This window comes from Melospiza melodia, unplaced genomic scaffold, assembly GCF_035770615.1.
Source record: "Melospiza melodia melodia isolate bMelMel2 unplaced genomic scaffold, bMelMel2.pri scaffold_202, whole genome shotgun sequence".
NCBI classification, from domain to species: domain Eukaryota; kingdom Metazoa; phylum Chordata; class Aves; order Passeriformes; family Passerellidae; genus Melospiza; species Melospiza melodia.
Genome location: NW_026948540.1, coordinates 122,982 through 148,397, shown reverse-complemented (window position 1 = coordinate 148,397; position 25,416 = coordinate 122,982). Strand labels below are relative to the sequence as shown.

At 52.9% G+C, this 25,416-nt stretch overlaps 2 protein-coding genes across 2 annotated transcripts in view; both read right to left on the bottom strand.

Annotated features, from left to right (window-relative positions):
• Nucleotides 1-576: 576 nt before the first annotated feature.
• On the bottom strand, nt 577-17,443 carry FAM50A (family with sequence similarity 50 member A). The gene is made up of 14 exons (XM_063182376.1): nt 17,222-17,443; nt 16,309-16,393; nt 14,466-14,565; nt 12,510-12,616; nt 10,439-10,521; nt 8,364-8,430; nt 7,223-7,284; nt 6,285-6,361; nt 6,121; nt 5,619-5,672; nt 5,024-5,072; nt 3,785-3,855; nt 2,245-2,355; nt 577-673 (listed from the first exon to the last, which is right to left on the bottom strand). The coding sequence occupies exons 1-14, from the start codon at nt 17,330-17,332 to the stop codon at nt 665-667; spliced, it is 987 nt and encodes a 328-aa protein (XP_063038446.1). The 5' UTR covers nt 17,333-17,443; the 3' UTR covers nt 577-664.
• A 7,375-nt stretch (nt 17,444-24,818) lies between these two features.
• The window catches only part of G6PD (glucose-6-phosphate dehydrogenase), a 33,583-nt gene continuing 32,985 nt past the window's right edge, over nt 24,819-25,416 (bottom strand). The window contains 3 exon segments of the mRNA XM_063182369.1: nt 24,819-24,863; nt 24,995-25,037; nt 25,208-25,316. Of these exon segments, the coding sequence (XP_063038439.1) occupies nt 25,214-25,316 (103 nt within the window). The 3' untranslated portion in view covers nt 24,819-24,863; nt 24,995-25,037; nt 25,208-25,213.

Below are 25,416 nucleotides of genomic sequence, written 5' to 3'. Positions count from 1 at the left end.
GCCTACGTCGGAGTAAAGCCCCTCCCCCATCGGAATAAAACCCCTCCCCCACCCATCAAAGAGCCGCGGTTCCGGTTCGTTGGGGTGGGGGAGGGGGAGAAAACGAGGCCACGCCCACTGACAGCCCCTCCCCCACCCAGTAACGGCCTCGGCTTGGTTTGATTGGGGGGGTGAAATGAGGCCCACGCCCACACTCGTGGGCCCCCTCCCCCACCCATAAATGGTTGGTTTGATGGGGGGGGGGGGGGGGTAGGAAAAAGAGGCCACGCCCTTCTCTCATGGCCCCTCCCCCCACCCCAAGGTGGCCTCGGTTTGGTTTGATGGGGGTGGGGAGAGGGGGAGTGAGGCCACGCCCCCTCCCGATGAGGCCCCTCCCCCACGTGTCAACCCTCCCATATTCACAGCCCCTCCCCCCTTAAGCCCTCCCATTTTGCCCCTCCCCCACCCCAATATCACCACCCCCCCATTTAAAACCCCTCCCCCATTTAAGCCCCTCCCCCTTATTTCAGCCCCTCCCCCTCAGCCTCAGTCTCGGGTTTGGTTTTTATTGGGGTGGGGGAGGGGCCGGGGGGGATGGGGGGAGGGGCACACAGAGGGGGGAGGGGAGGGGCGGGGCACAGCCCCTCCCCCACCCATGGGGGGGGTCCCGGGGGCTCCTTCGGCATCAGCGGATCTGGGGGGGGAGGGGAGGGGTCAGAGGAGGCCACGCCCACACACAGAGCCCCTCCCCCTTTTTTAGCCCCTCCCCCCCCAGGGCTCCTCAACCACTTCTGCCCCTCCCCCCATGGCCCCCTCCCACAGCCCCTCCTCTTTGCCCCTCCCCCATCCTGCCCCTCCAACACTTTTGGCCCCTCCCCCCCTTCAGGCTCCTCCCATTCTTTGCCCCTTCCCCACTTTTGGCCCCTCCCCCACCCTCAGCCCCTCCCCCACCCACAGCCCCTCCCCCACCGTTTTCCCCTCCCCCACTCTACCCCTCCCCCACTTGGACCCTTTTTTCCCCTCCCCCCTTTCTGCCCCTCCCCCACTCTTGGCCCTCCTCCATTCAAAGCCCCTCCCCCACTCTTGGCCCCTCCCCCACCCACACATTCTTGCCCCCACCGCCCCTCCCCCCTTTCGGCCCCTCCCCCATTTTGCCGTGACCCCAATAACCCCTCCCCCACTCTTTGCCCCTCCCCCACTCTCTGCCCCTCCCCCCGGGCTCCTCCACTTTGGGCTCCCAGGGGGGGTTTTGGGGGGGGATTTTGGGGGGGATTTGGGCATTTTGGGCGGATTTTGGGGGGTTTTGGGGCATTTTGGGGGGATTTTGGGGGATTTGGGGCATTTTCAGGGATTTTGGGGGGGATTTTGGGGCATTTTGGGGTAAATTTTTGTAAATTTTGGGGGCATTTTGGGGGGATTTGGGGCAGTTTGGGGGCATTTTGGGGCATTTTGGGGGATTTGGGGCATTTTGGGCGGATTTTGGGGCATTTAGGGGATTTTGGGGCATTTTCGGGATTCTTTGGGATTATTTCGGGGTGAACTTGGGAATTTCGGGGACATTTTTAGGGATATTTCAGGGATATTTCTGGGATATTTTAGAGATAATTTAAGGACATTTTAAGGATATTTTTGTGGATATTTTGGGATTATTTTTGGGGTGAATTAAGGTGATTTTGGGTCCCTCACCGTGTGCTCGTCCCAGCGTTTCTCGGGCTCGAAGGGACATTATGGGGTTATTTTTTGGGGTATTTCAGGAATATTTTAAGGATATTTTTGGAGATATTTTGGGGATATTTTTGGGATATTTTTGTGGATATTTTGGGGTGATTTTGGGGATATTTCATGGATATTTTTGGGATATTTTTGTGGATATTTTGGGGTGATTTTTGGGATATTTCAGGGATATTTTGGGGGTGATTCTGGGTCTCCCCATACCGTGTGCTTGTCCCAGCGTTTCTCGGGGTCGAAGGGACATTTTGGGGTTATTTTTGGATATTTCAGGAATAATTTAGGAGTATTTTAAGGATAATTTAAGGACATTTTAGGGACATTTTGGGATTATTTTTGGGGTGATTTCAGGCAGTTTTGGGCTCCCCTCACCGTGTGCTTGTCCCAGCGTTTCTCGGGGTCTCAGGGGATTTTTTAGGAACATTTTGGGGCGTTTTTTGGGATATTTTAAGGATATTTTAGGGATAAATCTGGGATATTTTTGTGATATTTTGGGGATATTTTTGGGGTGATTTCAGGGGATTTTGGGTCCCTCACCGTGTACTTGTCCCAGCGTTTCTCGGGGTCGAAGGGCTCCCAGCGGCTGGCGGGGAAGATGTGTTTGTTCTTCTCGTACCACGAGCGCAGCACCACCTTCCCGGCGTGCGACTGTGACGTCACCGTGACGTCATCACAGGGGGCGGGGCCGCGTCATCGTCAGGGGCGATGTCATCGATTGGGGGGGGGATGTCATTGGTCAGATGTGATGTCATCGATTGGGGGTTTATGTCATTGGTAGGAAGTGATGTCATCGATTGGGGGTGATGTCATCAATTGGGAGTGATGTCATCCATTGGGAGTGATGTCATCAACGAGGGTGATGTCATTGGTAGGAGAATGTCATCAGTTGGGGGTGATGTCATCAATCAGGGTGATGTCATTGGTCAGATGTGATGTCATTCATTGGGGGTTGATATTGGTATGGGGTGATGTCATTGGGGAATGATGTCATAGATTGGGGGGTGAGGTCAGAGGTCAGGGTGATGTCATCGGTTGGGAGTGATGTCATCAATTTCAGGATGATGTAATCAGTTGGGTAAGGCCATTAATTAGGAGTGATGTCATTGATTAGGGGTGATGTCATCAGTCAGGAGTGATGTCATTGATTGGGGGTGATGTCATTGGTCAGATGTGATGTCATTGATTGGGGGTTGATATTGGCACAGGGTGATGTCATTGGGGAATGACGTCATAGATTGGGGATTGATGTCATAGATTGGGGTGATGTCATCAGTAGGGAGTGATGTCATTGATTGGCAGTGATGTCATCGATTTTGGGATGATGTAATCAGTTGGGTGAGGCCATTATATAGAAGTGATGTCATTGGTTGGAGTGATGTCATCAATAGGGGGTGACGTCATAGTTTGGGGATTGACAGAATTGGTTGGGGATGATGTCATTGGGGGTGACGTCATCAGTAGGGGGTGACGTCATTAATTAGGAGAGATGTCATTGGTCAGGGATTGATGTTGGCAGACGGTGATGTCATCAATGGGGATGACATCATCAGTCAGGGGTGATGTCATCAGTAAGGGATGATGTCATCATTTAAGGGGGATGTCATTGGTAGGAGGTGATGTCATCAATTGACAATGATGTCATTGATTGGGGAAGACGTCACCAACAGGGAGTGACGTCATAGTTTGGGAATTGACGTCATTGGTAGGGGATGATGTCATTGATGGAAGTGACATCATTAATTAGGGATGATGTAATGAATTGGTGCGATGTCATTGATGTCATCAGTCAGGGTGGTGATGTCATTGATTTGGGGGTGATGTCACAGTTTAGGGACAGTGATGTCATAGACGGGGGAGTGCCGTCACCAATGGCGCATGACGTCATCAATTGGAGAGTGACGTCATCGATGAAAGAGCGACGTCATCAAGCGAGGAGCGGATGTGATCAGGGAGTGACGTCATCGATCGAGGAGCGACGCAACAAAGGAGAGCGACATCAGTGACACGCCCAGGAGTGACGTCACCAGCAGCGATGACATCACCGACGGGGGACGGGGCGATGACGTCACCGCGTTACCTCGTCCTTCTCGACGGTGGCGTCGCTGAGCAGCCGCACGTCCTCGTGCACGTCGAAGTTGAACAGCGGGCCTGGGGGCGGGGCCGTGACGTCACCGTGACGTCATGGACACGCCCACGGTGAGGTCACAGGTTTCCTCCACGATGACATCATAGCCTCGCGTTACAGCGTCACAGCTCCCGTGGTGATGACGTCACAGCCTCCACCGCACAGGTGACGTCATAGCCGCCCACGATGACGTCACAGCCCCGGTGACATCACAGCCCGCCCCGCCCCCTCAATGGCGTTATGGCCCCCATGATGTCACCGCCCACTCACAGCGCATTGGGCCGCCCCACGATGATGATGATGATGTCATAGCCTTCCCCACCCCGATGACATCACAGCCCCAAGGATGTCACAGCCCCCAGTAACGATATAACCCGTGATGTCACTGCCACCAAGGATGACGTCACAGCCTCTCCCTGCCTCCCCTGATGACGTCACAGCCCTCAATTGTGATGTCACCTCCCTGACAATGATGTCATAGCCCTCAATTATGGCGAGAGAGCCACGACGATGACATCACGGTCACAATGATGACGTCACAACCCACAAATGGCAGCGTCAGAGCCAATGATGACGTCACAGCCCCCGGTTCTGACACTGCAGCCTCCAATAATCAATGGCACCATCCAATGATGATGTCATGGCCTCAAATATGATGTCAAAACTCCTAATGATTACATCACACACCAGCGATGACATCACATCCCAGCAATGACATCACAGGCCCAAAAGTGACATCATCTCCCAGTGATTACGTCATACTCCCCAGTGATGATGTCACAGCCACCACCGAAGACATCACACTCCTAATGATGATGTCATCATCCCAACTGATGACATCACAGCCCCATGGCGACATCATAACCCCAACAGTGACATCACAGCCCCACTGCTGACGTCACATCTCCAGTGACAGCGTCACAGCCCGCAATGGTGACGTCACCACCCCAACTGATGACATCAAAGCCCCATTGATGATGTCACTCCATCCCTGTGACGTCACAGCCAAATTAATGACGTCACATCCCCCCACAGTGACGTCACAGCCCCGTTAATGACATCCCACCCCCAATGTTGGTGACGTCACACCCCCGATTGGTGACGTGTCCCCCCCACTGATGACGTGACAACCCCGTTGATGTCGTCACAGCCCCAACGATGACGTCACACCCCAACGATGACGTCACTCACCGCTCTTGCCGCGGGCCTTGGTGACGATGAAGTCGTAGAAGCTGTGGTGCTGCGGGGGAGGGGCGGGGGGGTCAGGGGGGCGGGGCCTGAGGGGGGAGGGGCCAAAGAATCGGGGGAGGGGCTGAGGGAATGGGGGAGGGGCTTAAAGGGAGGGGGAGGGACCAAAATAGAAGGGAAAGGGCTCAGGGGTGGGGGAGGGGCCATGCGGTGGGGGCGGGGCGCTCACGTGGGGGATGATCGGGGTGGGGGCGGGGCCATGGGGTGGTTGGGGGCGGGGCCATGGGCTGCGGCTCTCTCACGTGGGGGATGATCGGGCTGGGGGAGGGGCCATGGGGGGTGGGGGCGGGGCCATGGGCTGGCTGGGGGCGGGGCTCTCTCTCACGTGGGGGATGATCAGGGCTGGGGGCGGGGCCATGGGGTGGGGCGCGGGGCTCTCTCACGTGGGGATGATGGGGTGGGGGCGGGGCCATGGATGGGGGCGGGGCCATGGATGGGGGCGGGGCTCTCTCCCTCACGTGGGGGATGATCAGGGCTGGGGGCGGGGCCATGGGGGGTGGGGGCGGGGCCATGGGCTGGGGGCGGGGCTCTCCCTCACGTGGGGGATGATCAGATCCTCCTTGATGTACATGAGCTGCTCCACCCCGCCGAGCTGAGGGAAACCCATCAGGGACCCCAAAACCAACAGAAACGCCCCAAAATCCACCAAGAATAATCCCAAAAACACCCCAAAATAACCCCACAAATACCCCAAAAATAACCCCAAAATAACCCCCAAAAATAACTCCAAAATCCACCAAAAATAACCCCAAAATTACCCCAAAAGAACCCCAAAAGAACCCCAAAAATAACCCCAAAATAACCCCAAAATAACCCTAAAAATAACCCAAAATCCACCAAAAATAACCCCAAAATTACCCCAAAAGAACCCCAAAAGAACCCCAAAATAACCCCAAAAATAACCCCAAAATAACCCCACAAAAAAACCCCAAATAACCCCAAAAACACCCCCAGACACCCCAAAATCGGCAAAACCTCTGCAAAACAACCCCGACAGATCCCAAAATACCCCAAAACCACCCCAAAAACCCCTCGGAGACCCTCCCTGAACCCCCCAAATCCCACAGAGCCCCCCCAAATCCCCCCGAGGACCCCCCAAATCCCCCAAATCCTGCCCAGGACCCCCCAAATCCCACCTGGGACCCCCCAAACCCCCCCAAATCCCACCTGGGACCCCCCAAAATCCCCCAAATCCCCCCCTCACCGGAGCTCACTGAAATCCTTGCGCAGAATCTCCAGAGCTTTCTGCAGGAACTGCTGCATCGTGTTCCCCTTCTTCATCTGAGGGACCCCAAAATCGGCCAAAATCACCCCAAAACCCACCCTAAAGATCCCCAAAAATCACCCCAAAATAACGGCAAGATCCACCCCCAAAATCAGCCAGAAACCCCCAAAAATCACCCCAAAATAACCCCAAAATCAGCCAGAAATCCCCCAAAAATCACCCCAAAATAACGGCAAGATCCACCCCCAAAATCAGCCAGAAACCCCAAAAATCACCCCAAAATAACGCCAAAATCCACCCCAAAAATCACCCCAAAATAACGCCAAAATCTACCCCCAAAATCAGCCAGAAACCCCAAAAATCACCCCAAAATAACGCCAAAATCACCCCCAAAAATCAGCCAGAAACCCCCAAAAATCTGCCCCGAAAATCATCCCGAAAACGCAAGGAATCGTCCCAAAAATCAACCGAAATAATCCCGAAAAAATCACCTCAAAAATCATCCGGGAACCCCAAAAAACCCCCAATCGATACCCCCAAAATCTCCCAGGAACCTCCCAAAAATTATCTCAAATTCACCACAAAAATCACCCCAAAAATACCAAAATTCAATCCAGTGTCACCCCAAACTCACCCCAAAAATCAGCCCAAAATCAACCCAAAGTTTCCCCAAAAATCACCGGAAACATCACAACAAAATGCCCCCAGAAATCACCTGGGAGCCCCCAAAGCCAACTGGGAACCCCAAATCCCCCAAAAATGATCCAAAATCCTCCAATCCCTCCAAAATTCCCCCCAAACCCCTAAAAATCCCAACAGAATCCCCCCAAAATCCCCTCAAAATCCCCCAAATTCCCCCAAATTTCCGCCCAAAATCCCCAAATTCCCCCCAAAACGCCCCCGATCCCCTCCCCCACCTTGACGGTGCGCCGGTGCCCGGAGCCGTCCCAGTAGCTGAAGGTGATCTCGATCTCCTCGTCTGGGGGGAACAGCAAAAATCACCAAAAAACACCAAAAATCACCCCAAAATCATCCCAAAATCACCAAAAAACACCCCAAAATCATCCTAAAAATCATCCTGAAAATCATCCCCAAAACTGCCCAAAATCACCCTAAAAATCATCCCAAAAATCACCCCAAATCACCCCAAAATCACCCTAAAAATCACCCAAAATCACCCTAAAATCATCCCAGAACTGCCCCAAAATCACCCCAAAAATCACCCCCAAAATCACCCTAAAAATCATCACAAAATCACCCCCAAAATCATCCCAAAATTACCCCAAAATCACCTCAAAAATCACCCAAAATCACCCTAAAAACCATCCCAAAACTGCCCAAAAATCACCACAAAAATCCCCAAATTTCCCCTAAAATCCCCAAATTTCCCTGAAAAATCCCCCAATTTTCCCCCAAAAATTCCCCAATTTTCCCCAAAAATCCCCCAAATCCCCCAAATTTCCCCCCAAATCTCCCAAATTCCTCCCAAATCTCCCAAATTCCTCCCAAAAATCCCCAATTCCTCCCAAAAATCCCAAAATTTCCCTAAAAATTCCCAAAATTTCCCCTAAAATCCTCAAATTTCCCTAAAAAATTCCCAAAATTTCCCCAAAAATCCCCAAATTTCCCTAAAAAATCCCAAAAATTTCCCCTAAAATTCCTCAATTTTCCCCAAACTCCCCAAAATTATCCAAATTTCCCCCCAAATCTCCCAAATTCCTCCCAAAAATCCCCAAATTTCCCCTAAAATTCCCCAATTTTCCCCAAAAATCCCCAAAATTTCCCCTAAAATCCCCAAATTCCCCTAAAAAATCCCCAAATTTCCCTTAAAAATTTCCCGAATTTCCCAAAAAATCCCAAAAATTTCCCCCAAAATCCCCCAATTTCCTTAAAAAATTTCCCAATTTTCCCCCCAAATCCCCAAATTTCCCCTAAAAAATTCCCAAAATTTCCCCTAAATTCCCCAAATTTCCCCTAAAATCCCAAAATTTCCCCTAAAATCCCCAAAAATTCCCAATTTTCCCCCCAAAATCCCCAAAATTTCCCAAATTTTCTCACTTTTGATTTTCTCCTGTTTGGCCTCCCACTCCTGCCTGAGCTCCTCCCGCAGCCGATTCTCCTCCTCCTGGGGCACAAAATCAACAAAAATCATCAAAAATCATCAAAAATCATCCAAAATCAACCAAAATCATCCAAAATCATCCAAAAATCATCCAAAACCATCCAAAATCGACCAAAATCAACAAAAATTATCCAAAATCGACCAAAATCATCCAAAATAAGCAAAAATAATCCAAAATAATCCAAAATCATCCAAAATCAACCAAAATCAGCCAAAATCAACCAAAAATAATCCAAAATAATCCAAAATCAACAAAAATCATCCAAAATCAACCAAAATCAGCCAAAATCAACCAAAATCAGCCAAAATCGACCAAAATCAACCAAAATCAACAAAAATCAACCACAATCATCCAAAATCGACCAAAATCATCCAAAATCAACCAAAATCATCCAAAATAAACTAAAATCATCATCCAATATCATCCAAAAATCAACCAAAATCAACAAAATCAACAAAATTACCTGAAAAAAAATCCCAAAATAATTAAAAAAAAAAAAAACAAAACCAAAAATGTCCCAAAACACCCAAAAATATTCCAAAATAACCCAAACCAAGCCAAAACCAACCCCGAAATTACCTCGAATATCCCAATAACAAACCAAAATCAACAAAATAACAAAACAAATAACAAAAAAAACCAAAATAACCCCAAACCAGCCCAAAATATCCCAAAAAACCCAAAAAACCCACACAAAATATCCCAAAATACCCCAAATAATCAAACCCAGGCCAAAAAAACCAACCCCAAAATAACCTGAAATTCTCCAAAATATCTCAAAACACCCCAAAATATCCCAGATCGCCCCAAAACCCCCGAAAAATCCCCTGCCCAAAAACTCCAAATTCCCCCCAGGGACCCCCCAAGATCCACTCAAGACCCCCTAAAATCCCCCCCAAATCCACTCAGAAACCCCAAAATTCCATCTGGACCCCCCCCAAAATCCCCCAAAATCCCTTGAAATCCTCCCAGGACCCTCCCAAAAAACCCCAAATCCCTCCAGGGACCCCCAAAAATTCCCCCTAAAGCCCCCTAAAATGTCCCTCAATTCCCCCCCCAAAACCCCCCCAGGACCCCCCAAAATCTCCCAAATCCCCCCCCAACATCCCCCCAAAATCCACTCAGGATCCCCAAAATTTTCCCAAATCCCCCCCAAAACCCCCTTAAATTTCCCCCAAATTTTTCCAAAGTTCCCCCAAACCCCCCAGAATCCCCCAGGACCCCCCAAATCCCCCCCAAATTCCCCCCCAGGACCCCCCAAAACCCCCACAGGAACCCCCAAAACTCCCCCCAAAATTTCCCCCCAAATCCTCAAAAATCTCCCAAAAATCCCCCTCAAATTCACTCAGGACCCCCAAAATTTTTTCCAAACCCCCCTCAAATCCCCCCAAATCCCCCAGGACCCCCCCAAAATCCCCCAGGAGCCCCCAGATCCCCCCAAAACCCCCACAGGAACCCCAAAAATTTCCCCCAAATCCTCAAAAATCTCCCCCTCAAATCCCCCCCAAATCCCCCTCAAGACCCCCAAAATCCCACCTGGCACCGCCCAAAATCCACTCAGGACCCCTCGAATCTTCCCAAATCCCCCCAGGACCCCTCAAAATCCCCCCAAATCCACTCAGAACCCCCCAATTTTTTCCAAATCCCCCCAAAACCTCCACAGGAACCCCCAAAATTCCCCCCAAATCCTCAAAAATCTCCCAAAAATCCCCCCCAAAACCCCCTAAATTTCCCCCAAATTTTTCCAAAATTCCCCCAAACCCCCCCAAATCCCCCCACGACCCCCCAAAATCTCCCCAGGACCCCCCAAAACCCCCCAAACCCCCACAGGAACCCCCAAAAATTCCCCCCAAATCCTCAAAAATCTCCCAAAAATCCCCCTCAAATTCACTCAGGACACCCAAAATTTTTCCCCAAAATTCCCCCCAGGACCCCCCAAAATTTTCCAAAATTCCCCCAAATCCCCCAGGACCCCCCAAAATCCCCAATTTCCCCCCAAAGCCCGCTGACCTCTCTGTCCCTGTCGGGCAGGAAGCTCGTGTCCACGTCGGGGTTTTTGCCCAATTTTCGCTTTTTTGGGGCCTCCTCGGGGGCTGGGGGGGAATGGGGGGGTCAGAAATGGGGGATCCCCCCCAGGGACCCCAAAATTCCCACAAGGGACCCCAAAATCCTCCCTCCCACCCCCCAAAATCCCAAAGATTTGCCAAATAATCCCCCCAAAAATATCCCCAAATTTCCCCAAAAATCCCCAGAAAATCGCCCCCCCCAAAAAAAAAATCCCCCAAAAATTAAAAAAAAATCACAAAAAAAAAAAAAAATCCAAACCCCCCAAAAAATTCCCCAATAATTAAAAAAAAATCACAAAAAAAAGAAATCCAAACCCACCCCAAAAATCCCCCAAAAATTAAAAAAAAATCACAAAAAAAAAATCCAACCCCCCCAAAAAAAAATCCCCCAAAAATTAAAATAAATCACAAAAAAAATCCAACGCCCCCCAAAAAAATCCCCCAAAAATTAAAAAAAAAAACACAAAAAAAATATCCAAACCCACCCCCCAAAAAATCCCCCAAAAATTAAAAAAAAAAAAAAAAACACAAAAAAATCCAATCCCCCCCAAAAAATCCCCCAAAAATTAAAAAGAAAAATCACAAAAAAAATCCAAACCCCCCCAAAAAAATCCCCCAAAAATTAAAAAATAACACAAAAAAAAATCCAAACCCACCCCCCAAAAAATCCCCCAAAAATTAAAAAAAAAAATCACAAAAAAATATCCAACCCCCCCCCCAAAAAAAACCCCCAAACAATAAAAACAAATTCAAAAAAATCCCCCTCAAAAAAAATCACAAAAAATTATTAAAAAACCGCACAAAAACACCAAAAATCTGAAAAACATCCAAATTTTTTTTCAGGGACCCCCCCAGGGAAAAGCAAAAAAATTGCAAAAAATCCCAACCCACTAAAAAAAAAAAAGTCTCCCAAAATCTCCAAAAATCTCAACAAAAACACACAAAAAAAAAAATTTAAAAAAATCCACAAAAAATCCACAAAAAAGGCCAAAAAAATTCCCCAAAATCCCAAAACAATCCCTAAAAAAATCTCAAAAAATCCACAAAAAATCCATTAAAAAATCCCAAATTGCACCTTGAAAATCTCAAAAAACCTGAAAAAAAAACCTGAAAAAATCTCAAAAAAATCCTGAAAAAATCCCTCTAAAAAACCCCGACAATTAAAAAAAAATTTTTTAAATTAAACAAAAAATCCCCAAAAAATTCTCCAAAAAAAATTCCAAAAATGTCCAAAAAATCGCAAAAAAATCCCCAAAAAATCCCCAAAATTTCCCTGAAAAATCCCCCAAAAATCCCCAAAATTTCCCCCCAAAAATCCCAAATTTTTCATCACGCCCTCTCTCAGTCCTGACCTTCCTCCTCCTCCTCCTCCTCCTCCTCCCCGAGGCTGAAGCTCAGCGAGCTGATCTTCCTCTAAAATCCCCAAAATTTCTCCCAAAATTTCTCCCAAAAAATCCCCAAAAATCCAAGAAAATCCCCAAAAATCCCCCAAATCCCAAATTTTCATGGCGCCCTCTCTCATTCCTGACCTTCCTCCTCCTCCTCCTCCTCCCCGAGGCTGAAGCTCGGCGAGCTGATCTTCCTCTAAAATCCCCAAAATTTCTCCCAGAATTTCTCCCAAAAAATCCCCAAAATTTCTCCCAAAAAATCCCCAAAATTTGCCCCAAAAATCCCGAAAAATCCCCAAAAAATTCCCCCCAAAAAATCCCAAAATATCCGCAAAATTTCCCCCAAAAAAATCCCCAAAATTCCCCCAAAAATCCTTTAAAAATTCCCAAAAAAACCCCCAAAAATCCCAAAAAATCCCCAAAATTTCCCCCCAAAAAACCCAAGAAATCCCAAAAAAATCCCCAAAATTTCCCCCAAAAATCCCCAAAATTTCCCCCCAAAATTTCCCCCAAAAGTCCAAGAAAATCCCCAAAATTTCCCCCAAAAATCCAAGAAAATCCCCAAAATTTCCCGCAAAAATCCCCAAAATTCCCAAATTTTTCATCACGACCTCTCTCATTGCTGACCTTCCTCCTCCTCCTCCTCCTCCTCCTCCCCGAGGCTGAAGCTCAGCGAGCTGATTTTCCTCTGCGCCTCCTGACGGCGCTGCCGCTCCCGCTGCCGCTCCAGCTGCCTGGGATAAACTGGGATGGACTGGGGTATACTGGGATGGACTGGGAGGGACTGGGAGGGACTGGGATGGACTGGGAGGGACTGGGAATGGACTGGGAGGGACTGGGAGGGACTGGGATGGACTGGGGTATACTGGGATAGACTGGGAGGGACTGGGAGGGACTGGGAGGGACTGGGATATACTGGGATAGACTGGGAGGGACTGGGAGGGACTGGGAGGGACTGGGAATGGACTGGGATATACTGGGATATACTGGGAATGGACTGGGAGGGACTGGGAGGGACTGGGAACAAACTGGGATATACTGGGAATGGACTGGGAGGGACTGGGATGGACTGGGAGGGACTGGGATGGACTGGGATGGACTGGGATGGACTGGGAGGGACTGGGATGGACTGGGATATACTGGGAATAGAGTGGGATATACTGGGGTATACTGGGAATGGACTGGGATGGACTGGGATATACTGGGATAGACTGGGATATACTGGGGTATACTGGGAGGGACTGGGATGGACTGGGATATACTGGGATAGACTGGGATATACTGGGAATAGAGTGGGATATACTGGGGTATACTGGGAATGGACTGGGATATACTGGGATGGACTGGGATGGACTGGGATATACTGGGATATACTGGGATGGACTGGGATATACTGGGATATACTGGGATGGACTGGGATGGACTGGGATATACTGGGATGGACTGGAAGGGACTGGGATATACTGGGATATACTGGGAGGGACTGGGATGGACTGGGATATACTGGGATAGACTGGGATATACTGGGAATAGAGTGGGGTATACTGGGAATGGACTGGGAGGGACTGGGAGGGACTGGGAATGGACTGGGAGGGACTGGGAATGGACTGGGATATACTGGGAATGGACTGGGATATACTGGGATATACTGGGAGGGTCTGGGATGGACTGGGATATACTGGGATATACTGGGAATGGACTGGGATATACTGGGAGGGACTGGGATGGACTGGGATGGACTGGGATATACTGGGATATACTGGGAATGGACTGGGATATACTGGGAATGGACTGGGATATACTGGGATATACTGGGATAGACTGGGATATACTGGGAGGGACTGGGAGGGACTGGGATGGACTGGGATATACTGGGATAGACTGGGATATACTGGGATATACTGGGAGGGACTGGGAGGGACTGGGAGGGACTGGGAGGGACTGGGATATACTGGGAGGGTCTGGGATGGACTGGGATATACTGGGATATACTGGGAATGGACTGGGAGGGACTGGGAGGGACTGGGGCTATTTTGGGCCTATTTCGGGTATTTTGGGGATTTTTTTGGTGCCATTTTTGAGGTTATTTCTGCGTTATTTTTTGGGTCATTTTAGGGTGATTTTGGGGTCATTTTAGGGTCATTTTTAGGGTGATTTTGGGGTTGTTCTGGGTTATTTTTGGGGTATTTTCGGGTCATTTTTTGGGGTGATTCTGGGTTATTTTAGGATCATTTTTTGGGGTGATTTTGGGGTTATTTGGGTGATTTTGGGGTATTTGAGGGTCATTTTTTGGGATGATTTTGGGGTTATTCTGGGTTATTTTTGGGGTGATTTGGGTTATTTTTGGGGTGATTTTGGGGTATTTGGGGGTCATTTTTTGGGGTGATTTTGGGGTGATTCTGGGTTATTTTCGGGGTATTTTGGGGTCATTTTTTGGGGTGATTTTGGGGTATTTTGGGGCCATTTTTTGGGGTGATTTTGGGGTTATTCTGGGTTATTTTCGGGGTTATTCTGGGTTATTTTTGGGGTACTTTGGGGTCATTTTTTTGGGGTGATTTGGGGGCATTTTGGGGTTTCTCTCACAGCTGCAGCTCCCGGCTCTGCTCTCTCTTGGCCAGCTGCTTCTCGCGCTCCTTGACCAGCGCCTCCTGCTTGGCCTTCATGTCATTGAGGGTCACCAAGCCTGGGGACATTGGGGACATCAATGGGGACATCTGTGACAGTGCCACCACCTTGGGGACATCACTGAACCTCCCTGAGCCTCCTGCTTGGCCTTCATGTCATTGAGGGTCACCAGCCCTGGGGACATTGGGGACATCTGTGACAGTGCCACCATCATTGGGGACATCACTGGGGACAGCCCTGAGCTCCTGCTTGGCCTTCATGTCATTGAGGGTCACCAGCCCTGGGGACATTAGGGACATCAATGGGGACATCTGTGACAGTGCCACCATCATTGGGGACATTGGGGACATCATTGGGGACAGTGCCACCACCCCTGGGGACAGCCCTGACCATCCCTGAGCCTCCTGCTTGGCCTTCATGTCATTGAGGGTCACCAAGCCTGGGGACATTGGGGACATTGGGGACATCTGGGACAGTGCCACCATCCCCAGGGACAGCCCTGAGCTCCTGCTTGGCCTTCATGTCATTGAGGGTCACCAGCCCTGGGGACAATGACAGTGCCACCACCCTGGGGACATCATCTGTGACATTGTCACCATCATTGTCACCATCACTGGGGACATCCCTGAGCCCCCTGCTTGGCCTTCATGTCGTTGAGGGTCACCAAGCCTGGGGACATTGGGGACATCAATGGGGACATCTGTGACAGTGCCACCACCCCTGGGGACATCACTGAACCTCCCTGAGCCTCCTGCTTGGCCTTCATGTCATTGAGGGTCACCAGCCCTGGGGACAATGACAGTGCCACCACATTGGGGACATCATCTGTGACATTGTCACCATCATTGTCACCATGCCCAGGGACAGCCCTGAGCTCCTGCTTGGCCTTCATGTCATTGAGGGTCACCAGCCCTGGAGACATCAATGGGGACATCTGTGACAGTGCCACCATCATTGGGGACATCATCTGTGACAGTGTCACCATGCCCAGGGACATCCCTGACCATCCCTGAGCTCCTGCTTGGCCTTCATGTCATTGAGGGTCACCAACCCTGGGGACAATGACAGTGCCACCACCCTGGGGACATTGGGGACAGTGCCACCACCTTGGGGACATCCCTGGGGACAGCCCTGGGGACATTGGGGACATCACTGGGGACATCAGTGGGGACATCGGGGACATTGTCACCACCCTGGGGACATCATTGGGGACGTCATCGGGGACATTGGGGACAATGCCACCTCCTCTTGTGTCACTGACCCCATAGACATCAACTGGGACAGTGCCACCACCCTGGGGATGTCATTGGGGACATCCCTGAGTGCCACCACCCTGGGGACATCACTGGGGACACTCCTTGAGGTGCCCTCAAGGCGGAATTTTGGTGCCATTTTGGGGCAATTTGGGGAGATTCTGGGGTGATTTTGCTGATTTTGAGGTGACTTTGGTCAGATTTTGGGGTCAATTTTGGGAGAATTGACCCCAAATTTTGCTCAGATTTTGTGATGAATTTTTTCAGATTTTGTGACGAATTTTGCTCAGATTTTGGGGTGAATTTGGTCAAATTTTGGGGTGACTTTGCTGAGATTTTGGGGTGAATTTTGGTGTGGTTTTTTCTCAGATTTTGGGATGAATTCTGCTCAGATTTTGGGGTGACTTTGCTCAGATTTTGGGGTGAATTTTGGTGTGGTTTTTTCTCAGAATTTGGGGTGACTTTGCTCAGATTTTGGGGCGGTTTTTTCTCAGATTTTGGGGTGACTTTTGTCAGATTTTGGGGTGGATTTTGCTGCTTTTCCTCACCCACGGTGCTGGATTTCAGCTCGGCCTCCACGGCGTCGTAGTGAGCCGAGAATTTCTTATCAATGTTGGACTTCATGATGTTCTCCTGGGGGAGGGGCGGCCTCAGACACCCCAAAACCACCAAAAACCCCCCCAAAAAAAATCCCAGAGACCCCCAGAAACCCCCAACACACCCCAAAATCCCCTCCAGACCCCCAAAATTCCCCCCCAAACCCCAAATCCCGACCTCAGACCCCCAAAAATTCCTTCCATACCCCTCCAGGACCCCCCAAAATTCCCCCCAAAATTCCCTCCAAACCCCCTCAGGACACCCCAAATCTCCCCAAACCCCCAAATTTCCCCCCAAAACTTCACCAGGACCCCCCCAAAATTCCCCCAGATTCCCCTGGGAGCCCCAAAACGGCCCCAAATGCCCCCCAAGACCCCCCAAAATTCCCCCAGGACCCCTCAAAACTCCTTCAAACCCCCCTGGAAACCCCAAAATTGCCCCCCCAAACCCCAAATTCCCCCCAAATTTCTCTCCCAAACCCCAAAATTGCCCCCAAAACCCCAAATTCCCCCCAAAATTTCCCTCCCAAACCCCAAATTCTCCCCCAAATCTTCCCAGACCCCCCCAAAATCCCCCCAAAATCCCTCTCAGGACCCCCCAAATCTCCCTCAAATCGCCCCGGGACCCCCTAAAATCCTCCCTAAGACCCCCAAAATCCCAACTGGGACCCCAAAATTCCCCCAAATTTCCCCCCAAGAGCCCCAAAATTCCCCCAAATGCCCCTCAGGACCCCCCAAACCCCCAAAATTTCCCCAAATCCCCCCAAATTCCCCCAAAACCCCTCCAGGACCCCCCAAACCCCGACCCCTCCCCCACCCCTAAAAGCCCCCCAGGACCCCCGGACCCCCCCCGCCCCTCCCCCACCTCCTGGATGCGCAGGCGCAGTTGCTCCATGTGCTCGCGCTGCCGCTCGCGTTTCTTCATCAGCTGCAGCGCCCGGCCCGCCTCGCTGGCCGCGCCCTTGTACTGCGCCATTTTGGGGGTTTTTGGGGTTTTTGGGGGATTTTTGGGATTTTTTGGGGTTTTTTGGGGTTTGGAAGCGCCGGGAGCGGCGGCCGGCGGAGAACCCGGAAGTGCGGGCGGAACCGGAAGTGCGGGCGGTGCAGGAAGTGCGTCACGGCTGTGCGACGGTTAGGGCAAACAAAGATGGCACCGCCCACATGCTCGGTTTGGATTGGTTGGGAAGGGTTGGCCACGCCCACCGGCTCTTTCAGGATTGGTTGGGAGGTGATTAGCCACGCCCACCAGCTTGTTTGGGATTACGTGAGGGAGAGGGCGTGGGCTGGTGTGGCCACGCCCACTCACAACGGGAAACGCGGGTTGGTTGTTTGTCTCTGTTAGCCACGCCCACACTCCGTTAACAGCGCTGATTGGTTATTTATCTCCGCTAGCCACGCCTACTCCTCACTGACGGCGCTGATTGGTCCAGCCTCTATGGGTCAGCTCCGCCCCTCCAGGATGGATTGTGGGGATTGGTTGTTCCATTTCTTTGGCCACGCCTCCACAATGGCCACGCCCTCGTTTGCGTTCGCTCTTCACGTTTAGCCACGCCCACTCAGCATCGCGAAATCTGATTGGTTCAGCTCTTCGCCCTTGACCACGCCCCCTGAAGATGATTCACCCAGATTGGTTCTTTCCTTTCTAGTGGCCCCTCCTCCATTTCGGCCACGCCCCCTCTAAACAAATCACCCGGATTTGTCTTCAACCCTTGGCCCCGCCCCCTCCTGATTGGCCCTTCCCCCCCTTGGCCCCGCCTCCAATTTAACCCCGCCCCATACTCATGGTCCCGCCCACTAAGCGCCACGACTTCTGATTGGTCCAGCCCAAATTGGCCCCGCCCACTCATCCCAACCAGCCCACATTGGTTCTTTGCCTCCTAATTGGGCTCCGCCCCCTTTTAATTAACCCCCTAAGCTTCGGCCACGCCCCTTCCCCACACTTCACCCTCATTGGCTCTTCCCAATCCTTGGCCCCTCCTCCATTCTGGCCACGCCCCCTCATTAATTCACCCCATCACCCCCGCCCCTTTATGCAGCACACCCTGATTGGTCCAATCATCAACCCTTGGCCACGCCCACTTAATGTTAGACCCAGCCTCCCATGAGGCCCCGCCCCTTCTGATTGGTCAATCCCCTCCTACTGGCTCTGACCCCGCCCCTTTCCCCCAGCCACACCCCTTGGCCACGCCCCATCTTCTCGGCCATCCTGATTGGTTCTTCTGCTGCCTTGGCCCCGCCCCCTCCTTGAAATAAACAAAAGGGCCAGGAGATTCTTCTCCTTTTTAACGCCTTTATTAAAAGTGATCAGCTCAGGATCGGGCGGGGCTGCAGCGCCCGGCGTCTCTCCCAGGGCGGCTCAGAGGAGGAGGATTTGCGCAGCTGACGCCCCAAAGCAGATCGCCTTCAAGAAATAATGAGTTAAAACACGGAATGAGAGGCATTTGAAGAAGGCACAGCATTAGGAAACACATAGAGCAATAAATCGGCTAAAACATGGAACACAGTGACAGGAAAGAGAGAGAGGGACGGGGGAACACAATGGAACACAATGGAACACAATGGAACACAATGGAACACAATGGAACACAATGGAACACAATGACAGGAAAGAGAGACAGGGACGGGGGAACTGATGGGCTGAGCATGTTCAGAGCCAGCAATGTCAAACTGACCCTAAGGACTTTGCCAAGCCATGGGGACCGAGCCAAGTACACCGGGAATTGGCCAAATTAGGGAAGAAGTTCAAAAGTTTAAAGAGGAAGACTCATCAGGGGACCCCAGCCCATGATGAAGGCAACCAGAACGACCACCAAGATGATCCTCAAAAGAGGTGTCCCCGCCCACGCTCCGCCTACACCACGCCCCCTATGAATATTCATGCAAAGATGTGATTATGTACATGATCTGATGTGATCCTATATCCAAAACTGTATAAAAGCTTGCTTTGTTACGGGAAACTCAGAAATCCACTTGTGATTTCTCCGACGCGTCGCAATAAAACCCCTCCTGCTTATCTGGCTCAGGCTGAGGCTCTTAGGCAGTTCTTGTCGCCTTTGGGGGCAAAACTCGGCACCACAGCTCTGCCCACCAGGGGCAGGGCTGGGGATCGGATCCTCGCGGGTGTGGGATATTCTCTTTACAGTTTAAGGCAGGGTGGTTGTTTTGGTACATTAGTGACTAGTTATTTCACTATAAATATGTTGATATATACGTGAAAGCAGGAATTCTCCAGCCACTGTGTGCACTGGAATGAGTGTATTCTCTCTTGTAGGCACCTGAGTCTATTTCAGAGACAGAATTGAGATTGTTCTGTGAGTATGCTTGGATTCTGTTCTGGGTTTATGCAAACGATCAAATAATCAAAAACTTTTGAATAATCATGTAGTTACTAAGCAGTAAGTCAGTATTTGAATTTTTTAAGAAAGTACTAAGTAGTTTGCATCCCTCATTTTCAGGAGAAGTAGCAGGTGTTCAGCTACAGCCCTTAGAGCCTGCTGATCCCATCAGATGGTTCCTCTCCCACTCTGTCAGCTCGGTCTCACCGCTGGGGTCACCTCCCTTGGTCAGGGCGAGAGGGTCCGAAGGTGTTCCGCGTCTCTGCAGGCTCAGCACTCGGCTCCTCACGTCCAGACATCACTCCAGTCTCTCAGCTCTTAGGCGGCTCGTTGTTTTTGGGGTTTCTCCATTGAAATAAACAGGGTCAGGAGACTTCTTCTCCTCTTTAACGCCTTTATTAAAAGTGATCAGCTCAGGATCGGGCGGGGCTGCAGCGCCCGGCGTCTCTCCCAGGGCGGCGCAGAGGAGGAGGATTTGCGCAGCTCTGTCCACAAGGGGCAAAGCTGGGGATCAGATCCTCGTGGGAGCCTTCAGGGCCTGCTGATCCCATCAGATGGTTCCCCTCCCACTCTGTCAGCTCGGTCTCACCGCCGGGGTCACCTCCTTGGTCAGGGCGAGAGGGTCCGAAGGTGTTCCGCGTCTCTGCAGGCTCAGCACTCGGTTCCTCACGTCCAGACATCACTCCAGTCTCTCAGCTCTTGGGTGGCTCGTTGTTTTTGGGGTTTCTCCATGAGTTTGGAGATGGGGGTCCCACAAAGCATTCTGGTCTGGGGAGTCACTTTGCATAACCCCCCCCACCTTCTCAGGTGTCTTCCCTATTCTGAGAAAGGTAAAACTTAGCCTCGGGCAAGGTCCCCACCCAGGAGAAGGGCCATTACCTCGCCCCAGCCAGGGCTTTTACTAATACAAAAACAACCATTAACGACAACGACCCGTGATTACAATAACACAGGCAGCAGCCCAGCAGGAGTCCTAACTTTCTAAACAAAAAAATATTAACCGAATTTTCGTTCATAACAACAAGTGCCAGGGGATCTGTGACCCCCAAACGAGGCGCTCTGCCCCACAAGTGAGGGGCTCTGCCCCATAAGTGAGGGGCTGCACCCCAAAAGTGCTCAGGGGGGGGCCCTGCCCCACAAGTGAGGGGCTCTGCCCCATAAGTGCCAGGGGGCTGTGCCCCCCAAACGAGGGGCTGTGCCCCCCAAGTGAGGAGCTGTGACCCCCAAAGTGACCGATGGCACCCCATGAATGAGGGGCTCTGACCCCACAGGTGCCAGGGGATCTGTGACCCCCCAAACGAGGCGTTCTGCCCCACAAGGGAGGGGTTGTGCCCCACAAGGGAGGGGTTTGCCCCACAAGTGAGGGGCTGCACCCCAAAAGTGCCAGAGGCTGTGCCCCATAAGTGCCAGGGGGCCGTGAGCCCAAAACAAAGCGCTGTGCCCCATAAGTGCCAGAGGCTGTGCCCCGTAAGTGCCATGGGGTGGGGAGTGACCCCAGAACAAAGCGCTGTGCCCCCCCAAGTGAGGGGCTGTGACCCCAAACCAAAGCGCTGTGCCCCATAAGTGAGGAGCTGTGACCCCAAAACGAGGGGCTGTGCCCCATAAATGAGGGGCTGCACCCCATAAGTGCCAGAGGCTGTGCCCCATAAGTGCCAGGGGGCTGTGACCCCAAACCAAAGCGCTGTGCCCCATAAGTGCCAGAGGGGCTGCACCCCAAAAGTTCCATGGGGTGCGCTGTGACCCCAAAACAAAGCGCTGTGCCCCCCCAAGTGAGGGGCTGCACCCCACAAGTGCCAGAGGCTCTGCCCCATATGTGCCAGGGGGCTGTGACCCCAAACCAAAGCGCTGTGCCCCATAAGTGCCAGAGGTTGTGCCCCATAAGTGCCAGAGGTTGTGCCCCATAAGTGAGGGGGTTGTGCCCCATAAGTGAGGGGCTGCACCCCAAAAGTGCCAGGGATGAGGAGTGACCCCGAAACCAGGGGGCCCTGCCCCATAACTGAGGGGCTGTGCCCCCCAAGTGCCAGGGGCTGTGACCCACAAGTGCCAGGGGCTGTGCCCCATAACTGAGGGGCTGTGCCCCACAAGTGCCCTGGGGCAGTTCTGCCCCACAAGTGCCAGGGCTGCCCCCCAAAGGAGCCGTGGGGCAGCCGCGCCCCTTCGGCCACGCCCCCTTGGCCACGCCCCCTCCGGATTGGCTGGTGGCCCCGCCCCCATCAGTGATGCTTTCTCATTAGCATAAACCCTGCCCCTTGTTAGCATAAACACACCTTTATTCCTCATTAGCATAAACCCCACCCCTTATTTGCATAAACACATCTTTATTCCTCATTAGCATAGACCCCGCCCCTTATTAGCATAAACACACCTTTATTCCTCATTAGCATAAACCCCACCCCTTATTTGCATAAACACACCTTTATTCCTCATTAGCATAGACCCCGCCCCTTATTAGCATAAACACACCTTTATTCCTCATTAGCATAAACCCCGCCTGCTTATTAGCATAAAGGCCGCTTTATTTCTCATCAGCCTAACCCCGCCCCCTTATTAGCATACCCCAGCTTCCTTATGAGCCTAAGCCCCGCCCCTCGGCCCCGCCCCCTTTGGGGGGTCCAGGGACTCCCCCCCCCCCCCCATGGGGGTTGTGCCCCCAAAATGTGGGGTTGTGCCCCGTAAGTTTTGGGGTTGTGCCCCACAGATGTTGGGGTTCTGCCCCCCAAGTGTGGGGTTGTGCCCCGTAAGTTTTGGGGTCCTGCCCCATAAGTGCCCGGGGTCATGACAAGTGTTGGGGTCCTGCCCCACAAGTCTTTGGGTCTTGACCCCCCAGTGTTGGGGTTCTGCCCCCCGAGTTTGGGGTTCTGCCCCACAAGTGCCGGGGTCCTGACCCCCCAATGTTGGGGTTCTGCCCCCCAAGTGTGGGGGTTCTGCCCCATAAGTGCCAGGGGTCCTGCCCCATAACTGTTGGGGTTCTGCCCCCCACTATGTGGGATTCTGCCCCATAAGTGCCAGCGGTCGTGACCCTTCATGTTTGGGGTCCTGCCCCACAACTGTTGGGGTTCTGACCCCCCGTGTTTGGGGTCCCGCCCCATAAGTGTTGGGGTTCTGCCCCACAAGTGTTGGGGTTCTGCCCCATAAGTGTGGGGGTTCTGCCCCCCAAATTTGGGATCCTGACCCCACAAGTTCCGGGGTTCTGCCCCACAAGCGTTGGGGTTCTGATCCCACAAGTACCAGGGATTGTGCCCCACAAGTTGGGGTTCTGCCCCATAACTGTTGGGGTTCTGCCCCACAAGTGCCGGGATCCTGACCCCCCAATGTTGGGGTTCAGCCCCCCAAGTGTGGGGGTTCTGCCCCATAAGTGCCAGGGGTCCTGACCCCATAAGGGGCCCTGCCCCATAACTATTGGGGTTCTGCCCTACAAGTGTTGGGGTTCTGACCCCACAAGTGCCAGGGGTTTTGCCCCCCACATGTTGGGGTTCTGCCCCGTAACTATGGGGTTCTGCCCCCCAAGTGTTGGGGTCCTGCCCCACAAGTGCCAAGAATTCTGCCCCATAAGTGCCAGAGCTCATGACCCCACAAGTGTTGGGATCCTGCCCCCCAATGTTGGGCTTCTGCCCCACAACCGTTGGGGTCCTGACTCCCCCCAGTGTTGGGGTTTTGCCCCCCAACTTTGGGGTCCTGCCCCATAAGTGTGGGGGTTCTCACCCCCCAAATGTTGGGGTCCTGAGCCCCCAAAGTTTGGGATTCTGCCCCACAGGTGTTGGGGTCCTGCCCCACAAGTATTGGGGTCCTGCCCCACAAGTTTGGGGCTCTGCCCCCCAAGTTTGGGGTCCTGCCCCACAAGTTTGGGGTCCTGCCCCACAAGTTTAGGGCTCTGCCCCACAAGTTTGGGGTCCTAAACCCCCCCAATGTTGGAGCTCTGCCCACAAGTTTGGAGTCCTGCCCCCAAGTTTGGGGTCCTGCCCCCCAAGTTTAGAGCCCTGCCCCACAAGTTTGGGGTCCTGCCCCCCAAGTTTGGGGTCCTGCCCCACAAGTTTGGGGCTCTGCCCCACAAGTATTGGGGTTCTGCCCCCCAAGTATTGGGGTCCTGCCCCACAAGTTTGGGGCTCTGCCCCACAAGTTCCACAGTGTGGGGCTCTGCCCTGGGGCAATTAGGAGGTGCTGGTGACAATTAATTAGCCAAAGGTGGGTTTAATTGGTCCTGGTTAATAGCACGTTAATCGATTAATTGATTTGCGTTAATCATTAATTGCTCCCGGTCGGGGTGGGGGGGGAAGGGATAATGAGGGGCTAATTAAGGGGCTAATTAAGCTCTGGGGTCTTGATTGGGGGCGGGGGAGCTTTGGTCCCAGCTGCGGGGTTGGGGGGCCCGGGGGGTCTGTGGGGCTCTATGGGGCGGGGGGGGCTATGGGGCTCTTTGGGGGGCTGGAGCGAGTTGGGGGCTCTGTGGGGCAGGATTGGGGGGGGGGGGTCTATGGGGCAGGATTGGGGGGTCTCTGACCCACAGATTCCCCCTATTGGGCAGATTGGGGGGTCTGTGGGGCAGGGGGGGTCTGTGGGGCAGGGGGGTCTATGGGGCAGGGGGGTCTATGGGGCAGGATTGGGGGGTCTCTGACCCACAGATTCCTCCTATTGGGCAGGATTGGGGGGTCTGTGGGGCAGGGGGGTCTGTGGGGCAGGGGGGTCTATGGGGCAGGATTGGGGGGTCTCTGACCCACAGATTCCCCCTATTGGGCAGGTTTGGGGGCTCTGTGGGGCAGGGGGTCTATGGGTCAGGATTGGGGGTCTGTGGGTCAGGATTGGGGTCTCTGCCCCATAGATCCCCCCTGGAGTGTTTTTGGGGGCCTGGCCATGGGTCAGGGGTCTGTGCCCCATAGATCCCCTATGGGTCAGGACTGGGGGAGGTTTATGGGTCAGGATTGGGGGTCTGTGCCCCATAGATCCACCCTGGAGTGTTTTGGGGGTCCGGCCATGGGTCAGGGGTCTCTGCCCCATAGATCCCCCCAGAGCGTTGCCGTGGGCCAGGATTGGGGTCCGTGCCCCATGGATGCCCCATGGATGAGGATGTGGGTCAGGGCTGGGGGTCTGTGCTCCATGGATCAGGGTGTGGGTCAGGGTGCGGGTCCGTGCCCATAGCGCCCCTCGTGGGTCAGGCTGTGGGTCAGGGTGTGGGTCAGGGCTGTGGGTCCGTGCCCCATAGGTGTGGGTCAGGCTGTGGGTCAGGGCTGTGGGTCAGGCTGTGGGTCCGTGCCCCATAGGTGTGGGTCAGGCTGTGGGTCAGGGCTGGGCGGCGGCACCCAGCGGTCCGTGCCCCATAGCGCCCCCCATGGGTCAGGGTGTGGGTCAGGGCTGTGGGTCAGGCTGTGGGTCAGGGCTGTGGGTCCGTGCCCCATAGCGCCCCCCATGGCTCAGGGCTGTGGGTCAGGGTGCGGGTCAGGGCTGGGGGGCGGCACCCAGCGGTCCGTGCCCCATAGCGCCCCCCATGGGTCAGGGTGTGGGTCAGGGCTGTGGGTCAGGGCTGTGGGTCAGGGCTGTGGGTCAGGATCGGGGGGCGGCACCCAGCGGTACGTGCCCTCGTACAGGAACCCCGCCCGCCGCAGCAGCTCGTCCGCCTCGGGGGGGCCCCGGCTGGGGGACGGGGGAACGGGGGAACGGGGTCAGGGGGGGCCCCGGGAGCCAACGGGACCCCCAGAACCGAACGGGACCCCCCCATACCCAACGGGACCCC